The sequence below is a fragment of the Ipomoea triloba genome, chromosome 3 (genome assembly GCF_003576645.1).
Source record: "Ipomoea triloba cultivar NCNSP0323 chromosome 3, ASM357664v1".
NCBI classification, from domain to species: Eukaryota; Viridiplantae; Streptophyta; class Magnoliopsida; order Solanales; family Convolvulaceae; genus Ipomoea; species Ipomoea triloba.
The window spans coordinates 17,851,528-17,874,630 of record NC_044918.1 but is presented as its reverse complement, the minus strand read 5'-3'; the positions used below and the strand labels follow the sequence as shown (position 1 = coordinate 17,874,630).

Sequence of the window (23,103 nt, the reverse complement as noted above, 5' to 3'; positions counted from 1 at the left end):
CGAGGAAAAAAAAAAAAAAAAAAAAAAAAAGAGAAGAAGAAGAAGACAAACAGTTAAACACTAACTCTCAAAGTCATTTACCAAATAAAGATAAAATTTAAAACCAAAACAATTTAGCCATTTTCGGGAAGAAAAATTCATTTTGGGAAGCAACTGCAAGTGTACTAATTTGAAAAGAATAAGAAAGTTTGGTTATTTTGACAACCTGATTTTGGAACCATGTATATTAGCACACGTGTGTGGGTACACAACTATACAGTCTACACATAAACAAAATATATCGTCTCATCATGTGTAGTGTGTAGAAACATTATTTGAAGACGACAGGCATTTGCAGACGTAAACGAAACTAGTCCTATGTCCAACCACAAAACATCCTTCTACATATTATCAAACCCAAATAATATTGCAAACAAAAATTGTAAGAAATTAAAGAAAGGGCTTACAATCGGGATGCCGTGTTTGTCCGCATGTGCGAAATAGGCAAACAGCCCGCCCACTATTACAGTCACCATCGGCGCTATGGCCGAAACCCAAAATAGATTTGGTCTCTTCTTCTTCTGCACAATTCACAATTATTTTATTTTATATTTATAATTATCACAGCTTTTTCTTTATTTACTTTTACTACTGTTTTAATTTTGCATGCTTAATTATACTTTCAATTAATTTTTTAATAATGCATATGCACTTACCACATATCTAGAGAATTGTAGGAAAGCTAGGAAGATAATACCAACAACTGCACTCTCCCATTTCCACTGCACCAATCATCAAAAGTAATCATTAGAATATGTAAGTATTACGGAGTATATGAATACACACATAAATAAAATATTCTTGTAATAACGCGATAGATGTATATTCCGTAACTTAGTGTTAAATAAGTCATAACATGTGATATAATTAAGATTTTTTTTGTGACGAAAGAAACTTTCAATCATTATTTAATAGTAAATACGGGATAAAATTCATTTTGTAATCCTCAATTTGATACTTCTATAAGTTTTTTTTTTTTTTTTTTTTTTTGCTTGCTACTAAGCATGGACACAATTTATCACTTTGGCCCACTGTTTAATTTATACATTATTTCCTGACATTTTGGACAGTTTGGGAATACAAAACTCAAGCAATCTCATCTTGTTCTATTATATCCCCTTCCATTATTAATATAATACTATTATCATTTTATTCTTGGATTTTTAACCAAGACACATTTAACTTTATATTTATATTTATATTAGGGAAATCCTATCCGACTAGATAGAAAGGTCCATGTGAACTACAAGATTCCTGGTATGCAAATTTTATGTTAATACCATATTGTTCCACCTAAAAAAGTTCAAGTTTGGGAATCTGCCTAATTATCCCTATCTTGCCATGCATTTTAGGCATGTTTTTTTTTTAATACTACTAACTCCATTACAATGCATTTTAGGCATGTTAATTAATTACAAATAATAATATTAAATATACAATCACATTTTTTTTTTTTTACTTATTTGTCATCCTCTAATTCTTTTTTGATAGATAACAAATTTGTTTCAATAAAATCTGAATATGTGATTGAATTTTTTTTCCGTTTTGATCAATTAAATGAGCATAAACAAACCTCATTTCTATTTCTGAAAACGGCACGCAAAACGGACACCATATCCGTATGCGTTGTGAAGTGCTGCAACCCAAGCATGCCCTTCAGCTGCTGCAAGCATATCAGCATAGCCGTCCCTCCCATAAACCCAGTGATGGTTGAATGCGATAAAAAATCCACTATTATTCCCAGTCTGTAAAATATTAATAATAAATATGTTATCTTTTTAATATAATATAATAGAAAAGTGAATAAACTTTTCTGGCAATGATGAAGATAAGGAGGCATAATGAAACAAACTAGGCAGCCTTTTCAGCGTACCTTAAAATACCCAAAGTTGTCTGAATCAGACCGGAGATAAGGGTGGCGGTGAACACCAAACTAAGATAAAGTTGCAAGTTTTCTTGTGGGTTCACGGCTTCTTCAATGGTGGCGGCTATGATCAACGAGCAAGCCGCCACCGTCCCAACTGCCAAGTGCTTTGAGCTTCCGAAAACCGCGTAGATTAACGGCGGAACAAAGCTCGAATCTGCACCCGTCGGAAAAATTTATCAGCGTTGAGCATATAATATATAAATATAGAAGTACAATTTAACTATCAGGTTAAACTTTTAGTTGAGATAGAACATATATTTCAATTTGAAATATATAATGTATAAATATAAGTGTGCAATTTAACTATGAGATTAAGCAGCTTACAGAGTCCGATGATCGGAGGGAGATTGGCGAGCTTAGCGTAGCTGATTCCCTGGGGGATTGCCAAGCTGGCGATGGTGATTCCGGCGAGAAGATCGTACTTGAAGAGCTGCAGATTGTACTTTGGTAGCCACTGAAAAATGGGGACGAAGTATTTGATTCCCATAGTGACCCTGCGTGAAAATGGCTCGTTCTTGAACTCACGAAATGGATCGTCTGGGAAAAGGGTTTCCTTGATTTTGGAGTTGAGAACAGTTCTGAAGCTCCGTGGCTCGGCGAAGTTCACCGCCGGCCGGTCTTCGTTAGTCTCGGTATTCGTCATCTTATTGGCTATTACTTAGTTGGAAGAGGAAGCTAAGGAAGAATATGTGTTTAGGGGGAGCTAAGAAGGCAATTTAGTGTACATATTTATAGGCACAAGAGAATGGGAAGTGATGCAAGGATGACAAGGACTACCATGGATATGTAAGAAGAATAGTCAAACTGTTTATACAATTTGCTAACCACTAATAGCTAATCAAATTCTGCACCTTGACTTGCTAGTAAACTATATATCATTTTTAAAAAATTTTATTTTTGAAGCTAAAGTATGACAAAGAGATAAATCAAATTAGATGGTTTATAATTGATCATCTCAAATCAAAAAATATCAATATGTCGCTTCTAGAGTCAAACTTATAATATGAGGCGGGAGAACGTGAACGCAGCAGGCTATGCAAAAAAAAAAGTCTTGCCATGTTAGGAAAAATATAAACGGAATATTTTTTAATATAATTATAGAGGATGAACTCCTATATATACAACTTATGGGAATAAAGAAAAAAGAAAGACAATCAATGAGAATAAAAATGAACCAAAAATACAAAGCTATAAGGTAGAGAATATGCTAAGATATATACGTTAACAATTGTGATTATCAATTAGTTAGAATTACCTTTTTATATCATTTTATTTTGATCGATCAATTGAATTGTGTTAGGATATAACTAGTTCTTAAATTTTCGTGCATAGAGTTATATTTGAATACAACTTGAGACAATGATTAATACGCAGACACGCAGTCAATATTTGCCAACAGCTAGTCTTACGTGTACATTATCATGTCTAAGGTTTGGACTAATAAATTAGTCATATTTTGATAGCAAAAAAATTGAATTACGAATTTGTTTTTGTTCTGCCGTATAATCGAATTCAGGCAAACCACAACATTTGTCTAGTAAATTCGAAATCGCGGTACACACGTCCATCTTCTCTACTTTACACGCACTAACTGTACTAGTATTTTTTCTCCTACGTTGCACGAAATGAATTTCGTTATAATATTTTAAGAATATTTGGATCGATATATAATTATATAAATTATAATATCGAATATTATATAGTGCAATTGATTAAATTGGCTGGATCGATTATATTTTTGATGTTATTCTTGTTTGAATTTGAGCAAATAATTGCCAATTATCCGCACAATGCAAGAATAACATTTTTTGTTATTATATATTTAGATAATAAAATTAAAGATAAAATTAAAAAAAAATTCTAATATTGAACGTGTACATTTATTTGGTTATAATATTATCAATTATGCCATTATATTGGCAATTGTATTATAGAATACCATATATAATATTACCAATTATGCTATTATGTTATTACTTAATTAATATGTCTTTTATACACAGTATTATATTATTACGTTAATACGTGAATATAGAAAAAATATTACCAAGTTAATTTTCATTTTACATTTTTTACCAAATAAGCTTTATTAATTATTTTACCAACAAAATATTTAATTAATTGACTACAAATGTTTGGGCGGAAAAATGAAATAGGAGGATTTTACTTTTATATATAGTATAGATTAAATATGTTTCCTCAAAATAGATTTCCATTCCTTATCCTATTTTATTTATTGATATTTTTAATAGACACCATTTAACAATGTATATATTCTATATTTATTGTTCCATTTCATTACCAAAAATATAAAGTTATGTCTTTTAATGTACTTATTATTACCCATCTATCCCATTATATTTTACACTTTTTTTTATTAAAAAAATGCATTTTACTTGCATTATTTACTCTTCATTGTGCAAATTAATTATTTTTCTTTAACAATAATATCAATTCGTATATACTAAAATTATTATTATTTTATATTAAATATTAGTATTTATAAATATAATTAATCAATTATTATTCACAGAATTTGCAAACAATAATCTTACCAATTAGACAATTATATTATAGAATACCATATATAATATTACTAATTATGTTATTATGTTATTACCTAATTAATATATCTTTTCTACATGCACAATATTATGTTATTACGTTAATATATAAATATAGAAACAATATTACAAATTAATAGATGTTGTTAATTTCCATTTTTTGTTTTCTTACCAAATAAGTTTTATTAATTATTTGACCAATAAAATATTTAATTAATTGACTACAAAAGTTTGGGCGGAAAAATAAAATAGGAGGATTTTACTTTATATATTATATAGTATAGATTACGTACTAAAATTTAATAATTTTTATTGACAAGGTTCTATAAAATAGAATTTAAAAATCAAATTTTCTTTTGTGTGTAAAAAAAAAAACACGATATTCCTGCCATCCCACGTAGTACTGCAGTCCCCTCAGTACGCGCGTATAGCTTTTTTTTTGTGTGTGGTTTTAATAGGATGTTTTATGTGCCTTAATTAGGCTTGTATGGCCGGGGACCCCAAGACGCTGGTCGGCATGTGGCGGCAGCTCGATTACGTCCTTTGATTGTTCTTCCAAACTCGATATCTCTCAATCATGCCTTCCCGGCTTCCCGTACGTATCTGAAATTGTGGATCAAACTTTAATTTGGATATATTACTAATATAGAGCGATTTGTTTGTTTGCCAAACTCTTCATCAAATTGTGTTATACTTGTAATGAACAAGCTCTTTTTGTGAGAGGAAGTTATGAGAATATACTCCCGGCCCTAACTGAACCTATCACCTACTAAACAAGAAAGATGTTATCCATGTATAGATGAAGTTGTACCAACCCTTTTCTATTGATGCTGGTACTAATTACTCGACTCTGATTGACCCTGCCCAAGTTAAAGTATCTTGACCTTAGGCCACAACCACGAACATGTGCCACACAGCCTCTTTAATCACCTTCGATCGGTTCGACTCGAACAAATGGATGGCATGACTATCCACTCCACCCTTTGGAGAAGTGTCACATGTCGTTAGAAGTGATAGCGTCGGCATGTGTCTCTCATAGTGCCCTATAAAAAAAGGCACAGATACTTTCATGAAGAGGCGACTTTTGGAAGTTATATATTATGATTGATGTATGTACTCGAAAGGGTTTGGCAATCACCTGCAAGCCTAACTAACCGACCTCCATAGAGCTCGATATATATATATATATACAATATATTTTAATTACTTTTTGGCACGGGCTTCAATCAAGTCTCTCACATACTTTGTAGTTTGTATATTCACTATTAGGAAGCTAGCATTGCATGTTCTTTAATCGCTGCGTTATTCATTTAAAGCTATCTCATTATTGAGCGTTAATTTAAAAGGTCAAATTCAACATTTTAATATCAAAGCATGACATTAATTGTTATGAAAATATAAGTAAATAAAATTTTACGATTTAATACAACGTATAATGTTTTAAGTATTGATAAGTGGTTTATGATAATTGATCACTGCGGTTGGTTAGTATGTTAAAGCAACTTGTTCGTAGCTATGATCCCCCTGCCACTAGGATCTACTTGCGTGATGCAATGTGATATTTAATTAGGTAGTATCCATATTTGAAACATATAGACGAAATGGAGAGTAACATATTAATAATGTACGTTATTATGAATTTAATAAATAAAATAATAATAATAATAATAATATTGCATAGAATGAGTTCAAAGTATAATTGGATATTGCAAGCTACTCTGGTATACGTGGCATTTGTTCATTGTAGTGATTGTACGTGTTCTACCAATACAACCCAGCTAGCTCTCTTCTTAGGATATGATTGGCTGGCATTTTTGTTTGGTGTTGACTCTCTTTTCATCAACATGTTTCACGAGTGTATTTAACATGTTTAAACTCCCGATGTCGTCGCCCATCCTACGATGTTCCCTGATATATATATATATATATATATATTTGAAATACTATTGACCCTGTTACATGTAGTATTTGTCCATATACTTCCTCAACCTACTGAAGCCCAACAAAGTCAATATCTTTCATAATAATTCACTTAACATATACCATAAATGTTGATCACACTAGTTCAAAGCAAATTATTAGGCAAGCAGGATTACATTTTCTTAGTACCTATACTTAATGAGTTGCAAGAGTAATGAAATTTGAAATTAAATTTATTATTTAGAAAGTGATGTATAGTATATGTTAGAAAATTAACATGAAAATGATATGTGAGTAGTTATTTTGAGGGGCATTTTGAGTAAGGTCCACCACTAATTTGGCCAAGTCAAAGTGAATTCGGATTTTACTAAGTGAGAAAATAAATTTTGTATATTTATACACTTATAATAAATAATAAATTAATGAGAAATTGGTTACCAAATATACCTATAAAATTGAAAAATTAGAGCTTAAGAAAGCTTTGAAAAACCTTAGCTTTCATCCCATATTGAAAAAGTTTTATAGAGATTTGAAATGTATTGCTAAAAGACATGCACCTTGTTTTTGTTTTTTGTTTTGTTTTTTTTTTTTTTTTTTGTTTTTACTTTTATGTTTGATGGGGTGAAAATGGAAATCCACATGTAGCGATCAGTGGGCTTCGGACTTATCGGGTGGACTCAACTAAAACTTTTGACATTTTCAAATAAACAACTTTCAATTTTGATAAACTAGCGCATTTACACAAATAAATATAAACTTATACATCATTTAATCAATATAAATATCTATTTCTAAATTCTAACTAAAAATAATTAATATATTTATACTATAATGTAATAATTTTAAAATATTTTTTTAAATAATACAAAATATTTTTATTTTGTAATAAATTTATTAAAATTTTATATACAAATTGAATAAAAGTTACTACTAAAGATGAGCTTACATATGAATTTTCTATATATTTTGTTCGAAATGTGAAACAAATAATAGCCTTAAGTGGCTTGGGCTATCAAGACATCGAGCTAACCCATTAAATTCCGAGTTATCTATTCAGGCCATTTGGCTTGTCGGGTTAGTCCATCGTTTTCGAGCTAAGATTGGCATCCCTACATGTAGGCGTAAAGAGGGTGAAAATCATTTTCTTATAGTTTTATACTTGTGTAACAATATACCAATTAGCATGATCAAGTACTTATTACCACTACCTCAAAAACTACATATGGCCAATAGCGAATGTACACTTCTTTTTTTTTTTTTTTGAAAACGAATGTACAATTTTATTATCTTATATTTGTTTAGCAGTCAATACCATATTTCGAAAACAAAATGCTAGACTCGCCTTCCCAAACCTTTGTTAAAGTTCAAAAACGAACTATGTATGGTAGTCTGCGGGCGACCGAGCGTGGACCTCTTTATAGTGTTTTCCGTTTAGCATATATGTACAGTAAACAAAATGGTACAAAATATCACTGTTCATTTGAATCATTTCTATTCATACTAAGCTAGTAGATCTGTTGTTGGCTTTTCGATGGGGTAAAATATTCTTATTCATGTGTACGTGTAATTTATCAAATAGTGGAGTTACCACTTCAACCGGACAAGAATTGATGAAATGATACATATGTGATGTTGATGTTTGTCAACCCTTGGTCATTTTACAAATATAGAAACAAAACATTAAAAAGGTTAAAGCATGAATAACGAGTTACGTTACAGACATTCTAGCATAACTACCAAGTAAATGGAGAATCTAAAAAGGGGAGAAATGGCATTAATGAAATCCCAAAAATGGAGGATAACCACTTTAAATCAATCATGTAGTGTTTGATTTCAGTAATTCCAGTATATATGCCCTAACCCAGATAACATTGCAGATAAATTAGTTTATATATGTATCCAGTAATCTTCATTTACCATATAAGACCTTCCTCAGTTGTCCTAATTAGCTTTTGAGGCAACTATTGGAGAAGCAAATTATTAAAGTTTGAAACGCAATCTCAACTTTTGTTAATAATTGCTGTGTTGTGGCGCTCCAAATTCTTAAGTGGAGGGTGGAAAAAGGTGACGAAATATTAAGAAAACAACTTGTGGGGTTGGAAATTAAATAATGTTTGGTGTTACAAATGGATGAAACTATGCATTCATGTGACTTAGCTTGTAGATGTGCGTGCTAAGCTAGTTGCTGTGGTTTACATACATTTCTAAGGTAATGCGCATGAATGAGGTTCATCAAGATACAAGTTTAATTTCCTTTAATTTGGGAGAGTAATAAGAGGATGCAATATAATGTGTGAATTCAGAATTTATTTCCTTTAATTTGGGAGAGTAATAAGAGGATGCAATATAATGTGTGAATTCAGAATTTGTATGGCTAGGTGGGGTGATGTCTCGGAGATCATTGACCTAGGCAAGGTAAATGTTTATGCCGCAGATTCACCCAAAAAAAAAAAAAAGTCTCACATAAGTGCAGGTCCAGAGGGAATCTTTTCACTCGTGGAAATCAAACCCAAGTTCTCCTGAAATTCTTTCCCACAAAGAAAACTCATTTGCCACTTGAGTTATTCCATCGGGCTAAAGTGGTTAGAGATGTTAATTATATTTGTACTCAATGAGTTACTCATACCTAATAATAATGAGGCCGGAATACGTAAATATATTAAAACATCTACATAATTGAATAATAGGGGCAAGTAAGGGAAACATTTACCCCTATGAGCGGTTGTTATGTCATGAACTTGTGTCCACCTTGCAACAAGGTGGACTCAGTTTCATGTTCACAATTTTAGAATTTTATGTTCATAATTGTAAAATTTTATGTTCATAAATTGAACTCTATTTATAATTTTTGAACTCTATATTCACAATTACAGAACTCTATATATGTTCACAATTTCAAAATTTTATGTTCAAAATTTCATAATTCTATATTCAATAGTATAACACAATTTTTGAATCTATATAACAAAATTGTAAATATTGAGTAATGTAATTTTGTATATTGAAATCTAAACTTGTGAATATAAAATTCTAAAATTGTGATATAGAGTTCTAAAATTGTGAACATGAACCTGCATCCACAACATAATTTGCTCCCTAGGAGACCGTCTTACATATCCTTATTCAATTCGTGAGATGGGTTAAGTCAAGATTGAGCTGTAATACTTATGCTGAAAAATGTAATACTAATAAGTAATAACGAATAAATTATTTGTTATTTATAAAGGAAAATGTAATACTTTTAAATCAAATGTAATATTACAGTTACTTATGAGAAAAAAAAATGTAATACTAATCGTGGATAAATTAATTGATCGTTACTTATGAGAGAAAGTATAATACTTATGATGAACAATATGATACTTTTGATGTGAAATGCGATATTTTTAAATTAAAATGTAATATCAGGGGTTGAAAAAGTATTATAATGAGGAAGAGAAAGTTTGATATTTATGAAAAACTTGACCAATCTCACGGATAAGGTGCGTAAGTTTATAGTTTAATGTGCGCGCATGTTTAAAGTTTAAGGTGCATCACTTTCTAGTTTAAGGTGCATCAGTTTAACTCTTATGGTGCACAACTTACTGATTTTAGGTGCATAAATTTCAAGCTTAAGGTGCATCAGTTTCCAGATTAAGGTGCATGAATTTAACTCTTAAGTTGCACAACTTTGATTCATTGGGAATATCGACTTCCATACTCTAGGTGCATAAATTTAAAGCTTAAAGTGCATTATTTTTCAGCTTAAGGTGTATAAGTTCGAATCTTAAGGTGGATCCAGTTTGAAACTTAAGGTACATCAGTTCAGTACTTAAGGTGCATCACTTTGAAACTTAATTAAGATACATCAGTTCAATACTTAAGTGCATACTTTCGATACTTAAGGTGCATCAGTTCGAGACTTAAGGCGAATCAGTTCGAGACTTAAAGGTGCAAAAGTTTGAAACTTAAGGTGCATCAGTTCAGAGCTTAAGGTGCATAAGTTCGACACTTAAGGTGTATCAGTTCGAGACACTTAAGATCATACGCATCCATGTTGCTCGGAAACGTGTTTTTTTTTTAATAAATAATTCCATTTTGAGCCATTGATATAATCAATCGCATGGACAACTCAATGGGTCATATGGATGAAGTTTGGGAAGAAAGACCAGGGATTGAGTCTCACCAATGACAGTGTGGGGACTCTTTTAAATATCTGACTTCTGTGTTCAATTGAGTTGCTATGATTTACACTCTTTTAAATATGATGATTTATATCATGCTCAGATGCTCTGTCGAGCAGGACTTTAGGGTTACAAATTCAACCTTTTAGAGAGAAAGTAACTTTGCGTTTATGCTTGTACACAAGTTTCCATTTGATGCTTACCATGATTTTCTAATATCTATAAATGTCAACGATATTGACAATTCGATGGCACTATATATATAATGGATATTGGACTTGTTTTTGGTGAAACTCTAGTAACTCTCTTTTAATAAAAAATGGTCCTTCGATCTATTTACACTTAAGGTGTATTTAGTAACCCGAAAAATAATTACTGGAAATTATTTTTTGAGCTTTGAGTATTTGGCGGTGCTTGGAAAATGTGGTCAACGGAAATTGTTTTTCGTTGACCATGAAAAACCAATACAATTTTTCGAAAAGTGACTTCATGAATTTTTTTTTTTGAAAGTTATTTTCCGGACTTGGCTAAGGGTCAGTTTTGGCCAAAATGACTATGGTTTCGGCGGAGTGGGACTAATTTCCGTCAGAACCCAATCCGCCGAATACTTCTCTTTTTTCTTTTTTACTTTTTGCTTTTTAAAATAAATATAATTATTTTATATATTATTATTATAATTATTTTATATTTAAAAAATAATTAAAATGTAAAAAATATACAATTTCATTTATTTTTTAGAAAATGAACGAAACACACAAAGACAGTTTTTCATAATGCAACCAAACACGAAAAATGACTCATTATTCAAAAAATGGGATCTTGGTACACCCACGTTTGTATTTGTATCTTTTGTATCAATTATGTTATTGTTGAAAAAATTAACAAAAAATGACATTTAAACTCTGTTTGGTAGAGTTTATTTTACAACTTATAACTTATTTTAAATTACAAATAAATTAATAAGTTTTGTATGGCTAAACATCGGGAGGTTAAAAGTAGCTTATTTTGAAATGCTACCTCAAGTAGCATTTCAAAACATTTCAGAATATTCTATTTGGTTTTTAACTTTTTTTTTCTTTCTTTTTTATCTTTATTAATTTACAAAAATGACATCATCTACCCTTCATTAAACAAAATGCAATACATTTAAGGAAAAATATAATACTTTTAAAAGTATTATATTTTCCATAAAAAACACTAAATTTTTCCTAATAAGTAATATTGGTGAGCACTTGTTACTTATAAAGGAAAATATAATACTTTTTGAAAAAAAATGTAATACTTTTAAATCAAAATGTGAAAAAAAAAATTTATTCTTAATTAATATTACATACATTTTTTTTGAAGGTAAACGTAGTTATTCCAATAATTCATAACATAAAACGTTTACATCAATTATCAATGAAATGGTAAACCATTCCTTACAGTCAGACATAGAAACAACTTTTCTAACTATGCTATAGAAAACTTGAATCGCAGACTGTTTCATAACTATGAAGCTATGTTCCTTCAGGGAGCTTAAAGCTTCATCAAAGATCTGGGTCTTCGTCATCATTCTTTTTTGCTCGCCCAGGATAAGATCAACACTTGTCGAAACCAAACTAAACGATCTATGCCAATGAAAATGAAAAGCTCGTGAAAGTAATGAGAGTAAAAATGCTCATGAAACTAACGACAGGAAAACACAATAATATTACATACATTTATGCATATAAATATTACATTTTTATTCAGACATGTCTCGCGGTGAGACGATTTTATACAAATTTTTGCGTGTAATTAAATGTCAACGATATTGACAATTCAATCACACTAAACGTTGGCCATCATATATTAAATTTCATTATTCTTTACTTTCTTCTCTTCTTTGCGACAAGTCAAACAGATATTTTGTCACGGCAATCCATTTCTCTGGCGAAAACTTCTCACCATATCTTACGGAATTAGAGAACCCAAAATCAGTTACATACTATTGCAACCGAGGTCAACACGTACAGGGACTAAACAAGACAACCTCGTCAACATTGTCGTCAGGTGTTTTCAATAAAATAATGGTAACCTATGTGGTTTCCATTATCTCTCTCTGATCTCTTCTATTCATATGGTGATGATCTGACATGAGAGATTTGCCACCTCATTTTTTAACATTCTTCATTCCAAACTCCTTCTGTACAGTATGTTAGATACCAATCCAATGCATGCATTTGCATACCCATCCAGATTTTCTGTTTGTGGCTTTTATATACTATAAGCTTATTTACGCAATATTTGAGGATATATATCATACATGGCCTCTGCCTTACTGAAAAGTCAAATTCAACTCCGTAGCTTAGAGGGAATTAAGATTTTTAAAAATTATTGTATATATAACAACCCACTTCGAATTCAATTAATAATTTCTTCTCTTGAGTTGTTGGATCGGATATAGTAAAGTAACGTCAGCATCGATCTTTTTGTTTTGTGTTTGTGTGTATATATATATATATATTTTTTTTTTTCTTTATGTTTTTTGTGGACACGAAGTTTCAGATCAGCAAATGACTATTACTAGATGGGAGCTGAGCAATATCTATCTGTGTTGGTGAAATAATGATGCATCCCACAATTGAAGAATTTGATCTCAGTTTTCCGATGTTATCCCGACCGACATTTGACCTTTTCTTCTTCCCAAAGGCCACATTAATTCAACTGACATTGGTACTGGCTCTATCATGAAATAATTAATTAAGATTAATTTACATTTACTCTCTCTCTCTCTCTCTTTACTCTATAATATTGGACTAGATCTTTCGGTGAGGATGGATAATCAACCCAAAACAAAGTAATTTGGGATGCAAGACATATTTGACTGACGATTATAAAAATCGATCACATTTATACAAATTTATCTTTAAGAAAAATCGTATGTCTTAGGAAGCTATGCATGATTTATGAAAATTCTAGATTTATCAAAATTGTAGGATAGAATTTTAGGAATATGATTTCCATTGGCATTCAAGGCTTGTCTGTGTATAAAATCCCGGAAGAAGCTTTCATACAAAAGCAACATAATACATGCCCAACATTCCAATCGTTATATCGTGGACTACGGTGCACATAGCACTGTGCACCTTGGTCCGAAACGACGTCATTTTAATGTTAGTAGACGCGGACGCAAATGACTCCAGAGAATTCATTATCTATAATACACATAATTATTATCTAGAATACACATAACGTTTGCTTAGAATATTGCCCAGAATACACAGAATGTTTGTCCAGAATACACAGAATATTGACACAAAATACACAGAATTCATTCCCTTAACATTCGAATGCGCAAACACATCACAACCTGTGTTAATAACATGAATACATAGAATTTGACACAAAATACACAGAACTCATCCTCCATCACAACATGTGTTACTAACATGAATACACACAACGGTTGCCTAAAATACACAGAATGATTGTCTGGAATACACAGACCGATTACCTAGAATACATAAAATATTAACATAAATACAGAGACCGACCGAAATGGGAAACGTGATTTCCAAAAAAGGGACGGTTAATTTACAATGCTCAAAACGACGTCGTTTACGTACGTGGTGCACGGTATAATTTGCCCCAACATTGATTATACCCCAACATTCTTAAGCTCTCTTCTACAATTAATTTCCTAGTTCTTTGTGGGCTTATGCTGATGGGCCATTTGGTTGCTAGACCATAGAACCAACAGGCAACAGCCCACCACTTTAATTATCCAATTATCTCTCTCTCTCTCTTTTTTTTGGAAATATCTCTCTCTCTTTTGTTTCTCATTTTCTATTCTTTGTTTTGGGAAAAACAATCATTATATCATGAACCAAAAATAAATTTTCAATTCAATTGAAGCTTATATCTTCAATTTACACTAGATATATAAGAGATGAATACTTGCATTTTATTCATGGTAAATACGTAGGTATTTATAGCTAAATACAAATAGAGAAATGTGGAAGTAGTTCCAACATAATTCTTTCCCTCCAACCAAATGGCCCGTCAATGCATTATATTTTATCTTATTATTAAAGTGCTAAAAGCATGTTTTAGTTTGATTAAAATAATAAATTTCTAGTTGCTGGGATCACCTAAAAAAAATGAAGTAAACTTCTAATTATGTTCTTAGGAAATTTGGGAAAGGTTTGCATGGACAGCTCAACACAAAGGCGAAGTTTAGGAGAAAGACCAGCGCGAAATTTGGGAAGCACCAAAGTCAAAGGTGCTGATTATCATGATGTAAAGTCAAAGGTGATGATGATTACCATGACTTAAAGTCAAAGCACAAAAGTCGGACTTTTTAATTAACATACTGTCATTAATTCTCTTATAAAAAGGCTGAACTTTAGCTAATTTTAAGAGTCTCCGTGACCTCACTCTGATCTTAAAATCTTGTAGAAAAATAAATTATGAAATATATTTTAATGAATAATGAGTTAGAAACAAAAAATAAATAAATAATTTACTTTCTAATGTTTCTATACTGGTTCCTACATAATTAATACACGAAATTTTTAGCATACTCTAATCTAGTGAGTTTTTAAACTCAACTACTTAAACAATCTCAAATACCCACAATTATATTACCTAAACCCTCGCTCTTTACTATCTACCAACTTTTTATAAGGAACTCTTCCAGGTTCATATAAAATAGAGGGATAAGCTCTTGATAATAGACACACAAACACACAATATATATATATATATATATATATATATATATAATCCTTATATAAAATTATAAATTGACTAAATAAAGTCACGTAAATTTATTTTTAAAAATATTATTTGTTAAAAAAAAAAGTTTAATGCGCGTAATATTATGTAAATTTATACTCCCTAATAATTATCCAAAACTATGTACATCTATGAATTTTCGTGACACTCCGTCACTTTCCTTCTTGAATTCTTAAGACTTTTATCAAACTGAGCAATTGTTAATTAAAACTAATAAAACACAATAACATATTATATAAAGATATGGTTTAATTTACTTCATTCGCTTTTGTTTCATGATATTACCCATGAAGAATACATGCAATTTGATTTTCAATTGCTTTAATTCTATTTTACAACAACAGCGCAGCTATTATGTTTGCATGCATTGTTACGTTACGTTAAGACAACATCGGAGATTATTAAACTAATCCTCCCTCTCCGTTTCTGCCCCCATCCATTTTTACGTTGTCATTACTTAACGTTTTGTCTCTGCTTTTACTAATTTTATTGTCGTTCCATCCTCCAAAGCCTTTGTCTCCGCCGCTTCCGAACCCGCCGCCAAACCCTCCACCTTCTCCTACTCCTCCGTCGCCGCCGCCTTTACCATACCCGCCGCCGAAGCCTCCACCTTCCCCTCCGCCGGGGCCGCCTTTTCCGAATCCGCCGCCAAAGCCTCCGCCTTCTCCTCCTCCGGTGCCTTTACCATACCCGCCGCCGAATCCGCCTCCCATCCCACCGCCTTTGTCAGCGCCCCAATTATCACCTCCATCGTCGCCACCGCCTTTCCCGAATCCGCCGCCAAAGCCTCCACCTTCCCCTACTCCTCCTCCGGGGCCGCTTTTTCCGTATCCGCCGCCAAAGCCTCCGCCTTCCCCTCCTCCGGGGCCGCCTTTTCCGAATCCGCCGCCAAAGCCTCCGCCCTCTCCTCCTCCGGTGCCTTTACCAAACCCTCCCCCAAAACCTCCACCAAACCCTCCACCCTTCTTTTTGCCCCAATTAGGACCAAATCCATCGTCACCGTCACCATCTCCGGCGTCAAACCCCCCCAAATTTCCAAGGCCCCAGTCATTATCTCCATTAATGCCTTTAACAAACCCTCCATTATTAAGATTTCCAAGCAAACCTCCAATTGCACCACCGTTGCTTATGCCCCCTCCACATAGTATATTACCTGGCCCACACCCTGGTGAAGGTGTAACGGGAGGCCACCCACAACAACCACCTCCCGGCACCGGTGTAGTCGGAGAACCACCTCCCGGCACCGGAGTAGCCGGAGTTCCACCACCTCCGGGCACGGGAGTAGCCGGAGACCCACCTCCCGGCACGGGAGTAGCCGGAGTGCCGCCACCTCCCGGCACGGGAGTAGCCGGAGTGCCACCTCCGGGCACGGGAGTAGCCGGAGGACCACCTCCGGGAACGGGTGTAGCCGGCGGGCCAACTCCGGGGATTGGTGGGATTGGTGGCACTAGTCCTCCATGCATAAAGTGGGCAATCTTTCCAAAACAATCAGGTTTTGCAACAAAATCAGCAGCACTAAGCTTAGCCAAGAGAGCAAAGAATATGCATGACAGAAAAATGGCGTCTTTCTTCACCATTTTGAGAGTGCGTAGGTACAAATTGTTGTGTTGATTGGGAATTTATATAATGGGGTTTCCGTTACATGCATAATTAAATATGAGTTTATCAACTACTAAACTCATTCCTATCAGCGCCGCATTTATTTCACTTCACAAAATTACTCAAAAGAAAAGAATAGTAATAAATTATCCGAAGTCTATTATGGTTGGGTAAGTCTCACTTTAATTACTACACCTCTATTCAACTCTATTAATTGAAGCTACACAAGCAATTACGTAACATTCTATATATATGCAGTCATCTATGGATTATTATATTTTTATTATTATTTTAATCTAATATATTACATTGATTCTTAACTAATAACATAGAGTCAAATTGCCTATAATCAAACATTATCTATATCATAACATCTTTTATGATACATGTTTTATTTATAAAGTTTAAACTTGAACCCTCAATTCGGCCATTCCCATGCAAAGTGAAACTATTATATTGCACTGCCTCTCGTGCATCCTAGGGCAGTCCACATCACACTCCCGGCTCAACTTTACCAATCATTATATAGTAGAATATGATTTACATTGTAAGGTAAATTACTGACGTACATGTTTTGTTTTTAGTATATTGAAATTTTATATGTTAAAAGTTCATTTTTTTAAGGTTTATTTTTAGTGTACTGCATATTCATTTTGTGTGTATTATTTAAAAATGAATATTTTATACATTCAAAATAAATATTTATTATACTAGAGATGAACATTTATCAATGATTTATTTTCTTATGGTCTATAATATAACACACTTCACACTTGGGCCAAGGCCATAAAAACCCCATGCCATCCATCATAATGATGTTTTTATTTCAAATATTTACCTAATTCACCTTTAAAAATCAAATTAATAAATAAGTCATCAAGAATAAACCCACGAGGCCATGAGCCCAACTTGCTATTAGAATTTCTGTGAGCCCATTCCAAAGTGGGCTTCTGCGTGTTGTTATCAAATATACTGACAAAGCAGCATAAAATGAAAAGAATATATGGGATGATTTGGAATTTTTATTAATGGGCCTCCAAAAGACAGGCGCAAAGTACCTCCAACCATCCTAGCCAAACATTTGAAACTGGCCCGGAGTTTAGCTTAGCGGTTTATCGCTTGACTTAATATCACGATAAAAAATGACAATGTGAAAGTTCGAATGTCACTAGAAACATGATAATGATAGGAATGTGTGAATTAGATCTTTTGTGCACGCATGGAGATTAGGGTTTGATCGGTGGACTGATTGCGCGGCTTGCGACTCAACAGTGACTCTAAGGTTGGGATCCTATGGACTTAAGATTAGTCTAGCGAAACTATAATCACCTAAGCAATTTAAAAAAAAGGAGATTGCAAGAGGGAATTCCTAATGTTTATCCTATAGACCAAAGTTCACCTAATTAAAAAGATATATCAACACATGTTCGTTCAGCACTAAAAATTTATTTTTAATATACTACATGTTCATTTTAATTTACAATACATTAAAAATTAATTTACAATACACAAAAAATCATCTATCAAATTATTATGAACCTACTAAAAATAAACATATATCATAATCCACTTTGCAATGGATAATAAAGAGTATAGTAATTTTACCACTTGAGTCAACTCTCAATTTTGTCTAATACTCCCTCTGTCCCATTTGTCCTACTTATTATTCATTGGTCAATCCAACTCTTTCTTCTTTATTTATTTTCTTTATTATTTTTTACTTATATTGAAATTTAATTTTTTGTGTTTAATAGTACTTTTAGTGTAGTTTCTAAATATATAAATTTTATATATTAATATGAAATTTAATATTATAAAAAATTGAATTAAAAATAACTTCAGTCAAGTCTCATTAATCGAACCAGACACATAAAATGGAACTGAATGAGTAATATCTTTAATCATCTGAATATACTATTCCATTTAAATTTATACGTATTTTAATTTATCGAACTACTAAAATAGATATAAATTTAATAGTTAAAGATATTATTAAATAAAATTTAAAATGAATAAAAATTATTATAGTAATTTAATGTTTTGAATAACATGATTATTTTTGTTTTCAGAGCTTTTGGGTGATGGGACTTTAATTTATCCAAGCGAACCAAGCTAATAACGGCCGTTTGGTTGACAATAATTGCAATGCAATTACCCCCTAATTCAGTGAAGCTCTTAACTACGCCGTTTGGTTAGAGGGAATTGCAATTCCACCGAATTGCAACTCCCTCCTTTTGCTGAATTACAATTTATAGTCCCCCCTAAGAATTGTAATTCAGTGCTGAAATGGAGAGGAGAAGTTGCTATTTTGACCATTTTGCCCTTCTAATAATACAATGTTTCATCAATTTCTATCCTTATTTCATTCTCATATTTCATCTCTACTGTACGTTTTTTGTTGGGAAATAATAATAATAATAATAATAATAATAATTATTATTATTATTATTATTATTATTATTATTAAAATTATTATTATTATTAACATTATTATTATTACGATTACAATAACATAAAGACATTTAGTCATTTTGTTGCTTCTTACCCTTCAATTTCCTGTACTCATATTCCTGCGTACCAAACACTCTAATTTCAATTCCTACTTTATTCATTGGATTGCAACTCCCACCGAATTACAATTCTTTTCCCTCCTAATTCCCTCCTCCCAACCAAACGCCCTGTAAAAGTAAGCATCTGACAGAAAGTAAAATAAAAGTGAGGGCAGAAGCGTAAACACGAAGTTTATTACTGAAATAGTCCCTCGGCTATTGCGAAATTACCAATTTAGTCCTCAACAATTTTTTGTGCCCAATTAAGTCCATCGACTTTGAAAATTTTAACTAATTTGATCCTCCGTTTATTTTACCGTTAAACATTCGTTAAAATCGGGACAGAATTGATAATTTTGCTATAGTCAAGGGACCAAATTGGTAATTTTCCTATAGTCCATTTCAGTGAAAATTTAATTACCAATTTGGTCCTTTGACTATAGCAAAATTACCAATTTTGTTCATTGGTTATAGCAAAATTACCAATTTGGTCCCGATTTAACGGATGTTTGACGGCAAAATAAACGGAGGACCAAATTGGTTAAAATTTTCAAAGTCGAAGGACTTAATTGAGCACGAAAAGTTGTCGAGGACCAAATTGATAATTTCGCAATAGTCGAGGGACGATTTTGTAATAAACTCCGTAAACACGATCTCATCCACTCCGGCGCACTTTAGCTCTGAGAACTCTTTGACACCTCAGTTCCCAATCTCCCCTCTTTTCTTCCACTATCAAAACCCTAATCTCCGAGATCAGAGCTCTAAGGTCTGTAATTCCTTTCATTTTCCCCTTTCTTATTTTGAAGTTTCCTTCAAACCCATATCAATTTCGCCTCTAATTTTGGTTTTCAACAATCAAGTTCTCCAATTTTCTTCTGTCAAGAATAAGGGGGAAAAAACCCAATTCATATTGATATAAAGAAAGAGGTCCGAGCTGGCGGGGAGAAGATATTCTGAAGATATGGATGATTCTGATGATGAAGGAAGGTACTCACAAAAACCCACTTCTGTTTACAGCTTTTCTTCTCGATCGAGACGCCCAATTAGGAACCCTAGTTCTTATCCTAAAGACACCCATTATAGTAGATACAAGAACGAATATGAATGTGATGATACTGAAGAGTCTGATGAAGGAGAAGATGATCCGGAATTCAACGGGGGGGCTGAGAACGGGTATGATTTCAGGAACAAGAAGAAAAGAAAGATGGAGTCTTTAGTGTCAAATTACGAGTTTGCCCCTCGTGCCGTGGGAAATTTACAAGGAACCACTCGAGGTGGAGGGAGCTCGAGAGGGGCGTGGAGTGAGGAGGAGAGTTTCGTGTTGTTGGACGTGTGGGGGGAGAGGTATTTGGAGTTGGGGAGGAGAAGTTTGAGGGGTGAGGATTGGGTTGATGTAGCCGAGAAGGTTTCAGAGATGATTGGGGTGGAGAAGAGCGAGGTCGACTGTAGGAATCAGTTGGATGTGTTGAAGAAGAAGTACAAGAAGGAGAGGGAGAAGATGGAGAAAATGGGAGGCGGGTTTTCGAGCAAGTGGCCATTTTTCAAGAAAATGGATGTATTGATGAATTTGAGGATGAAAGGGCATTGTGGGTTGGGTTGTGGGGTTGATTCTGGTGAGTACGTGTTTATGGACCCTCGAATGTATTTAGATAGGTCTAACGTTATGGATGAGATGAGGGATAGTCCTGCAGGATCGGATGTAGATAACGAGGATGAGCAAGAAGAGACTGAAGGGGAGGCAGGATGGGAGGAAGATGAGGAATCTGCCAAGTTGTTGGCCGAGTCGATTCAAAGGTTCGGGGATATATATGAGAAGATTGAGAATAGTAAGAGGAAACAAATGATGGAATTGGAAAAGATGAAGTGGGAATTCCAGAGGGAATTGGAGATGCAAAAGAAGCAAATTATTGAGAGGGCACAGGCAGAAATTGCTAAGATAAGGGACACAGAAGATAGCGGTGGGGATGATGATGAAGACGATGAAGAGGAGGAGAACAATAATGTTTCAGCTGAGAAGCTCAATGGGTGATGCAGGTGATTAAATATAGTTATGGACATTTACTATTCAATAAGCCCTATGAAAGGATATATCATTCTCCTATCCTATCTGTTATTTTCTTATACGTCTGTATCTGTAGTATTTTACTTTTAGTTGTTTATGATAATTGATAACATATGATAGGAATCTTCAATGCTACCTATGCTTAACTATACCTCTTGTTTCTTGGTTAGAATTGCTAGCACTTTACTTTCATTTGCATAGTAGAAAAATCGGAGTGCAGTAGTGTGCTATTTTTTTCTACATATCCTCTGTGTTTATCAATCCACTTCAAGTTGATACAGATTTTAGACCTCACAAAAACTGTGACAAAATTTAGTATGGTAAGTTTGACATTCTGTCAAGTGAGATTTATTAGAGTAATCCTGAGTCTTTATTTTATTTTTAATCGTTTAACCTTTTAGATGAATATGCCTCATTCTTTTGCATGTTCTCAGGCCGCTGCCCTTTTAAGATGAGTACAGTGACCGTTTACTTTGAGAAAACATATTTCGAAAGCTTTAACTTGTCCATTATTTGGGTAATTAATTAATGGTAAACAAATTGAAAGAAGCTTGGACAATTGAAAAGGATCACTTTGCTGATTGCTCATTGTTCATATTACATCTCTGCATCAAATTTTATTTGAGAAAATGTCATGTCTCAAATGGTTAAATTCTTGTTTGCAGAGTGGGAAGAAGATGATTAGAGAGCGGAAGTCCTGTGTCCTTGAGCAACCTTTTTTTTTTTTTTTGGTTTTTTTTTTTTCTTTGTATTGTAAGCAGCTGATGGATGAATTGGCTTTAATGCTGCATAATTTGCATTTTTGTTGATTGATTAGATTATGACAATGAAGTTGAAAGTAGCTTAAATAAGAATTTCTATTTTTCATGTGCGACATTTGAATCTGTTGCTTGTCATTTTGTTGTTGCACAAAACATAACTACTAATACTTATATCATCATAGGATTTTTCATATGATGAAACATTATAAACACCTCCTTAACTGCCGACCAGAACCGCCGCCGCCGCGCCATGCAGAACCTCCGCGACCGCGAGCAGAACTAGAACCAGCACGACCGAACGGTGCTCCGCCAGCCGAACGGCCTCCTCCACGACCACGCGACTGGCGACCTCCCTGAGCAGCGAAAGCCGCCGGTGCAGCACCTCCAGGCAATGCGTAATCATCACCGGCGATGAAGTCTTGCGCGCCCAGCAAGTCAGCAAGCTCAAGGAGCGTCACCGGATGTCCTCGAACCGCCAGCGAAGAGGTGACACCCTTGAACTCCGGTCGAAGGCCGCGGAACACGTACAGGTTCTGTTCTTCCAGCGTTACCTTTCGGCCGGCGAGAGCTAAATCTTCAACAATAAGCTGAGCTCGCCCGAGATACTCTGCCGTCGACGAATCTCCTTGCCGGAGACCATGGAGTTGGCTAAGCAAGTGAAGTTGGCGGGATTGAGAGGCGGAAGCGAGGGACTGCTCAATGGCATCCCACAACTCCTTCGATGTCCGACAGCCGACGGCGATGGAGAGCACCTCCTC

General features: G+C 33.6%; 3 protein-coding genes across 4 annotated transcripts in view; 1 reads left to right on the top strand and 2 right to left on the bottom strand.

The window, feature by feature from the left end:
- The window catches only part of LOC116014066 (probable sulfate transporter 3.5), a 5,567-nt gene extending 2,918 nt beyond the window's left edge, over window positions 1-2,649 (bottom strand). The window contains exons 1-5 of the mRNA XM_031254054.1: window positions 2,291-2,649; window positions 1,913-2,120; window positions 1,613-1,784; window positions 696-761; window positions 447-560 (exon numbers count right to left, since the gene is read on the bottom strand). Of these exons, the coding sequence (XP_031109914.1) occupies window positions 447-560; window positions 696-761; window positions 1,613-1,784; window positions 1,913-2,120; window positions 2,291-2,609 (879 nt within the window). The 5' untranslated portion in view covers window positions 2,610-2,649. The remainder of the gene's footprint in view (window positions 1-446; window positions 561-695; window positions 762-1,612; window positions 1,785-1,912; window positions 2,121-2,290) is intronic.
- A 12,996-nt stretch (window positions 2,650-15,645) lies between these two features.
- Window positions 15,646-16,951, bottom strand: LOC116012999 (glycine-rich cell wall structural protein 1.0-like). Its single transcript, XM_031252664.1, has one exon. The coding sequence runs from the start codon at window positions 16,949-16,951 to the stop codon at window positions 15,776-15,778; it is 1,176 nt and encodes a 391-aa protein (XP_031108524.1). The 3' UTR covers window positions 15,646-15,775.
- A 3,260-nt stretch (window positions 16,952-20,211) lies between these two features.
- Window positions 20,212-22,460, top strand: LOC116012223 (trihelix transcription factor ASIL2). Of its 2 annotated transcripts, none has more exons than XM_031251715.1 (2): window positions 20,212-21,556; window positions 22,250-22,460. In XM_031251715.1, the coding sequence occupies exon 1, from the start codon at window positions 20,484-20,486 to the stop codon at window positions 21,549-21,551; it is 1,068 nt and encodes a 355-aa protein (XP_031107575.1). In that variant the 5' UTR covers window positions 20,212-20,483; the 3' UTR covers window positions 21,552-21,556; window positions 22,250-22,460. The 2 variants fall into 2 exon arrangements, with proteins under 2 accessions (XP_031107575.1, XP_031107576.1); XM_031251716.1 differs by having other exon boundaries at window positions 20,212-21,557; window positions 22,246-22,460.
- The last annotated feature ends 643 nt before the right edge of the window (window positions 22,461-23,103 follow it).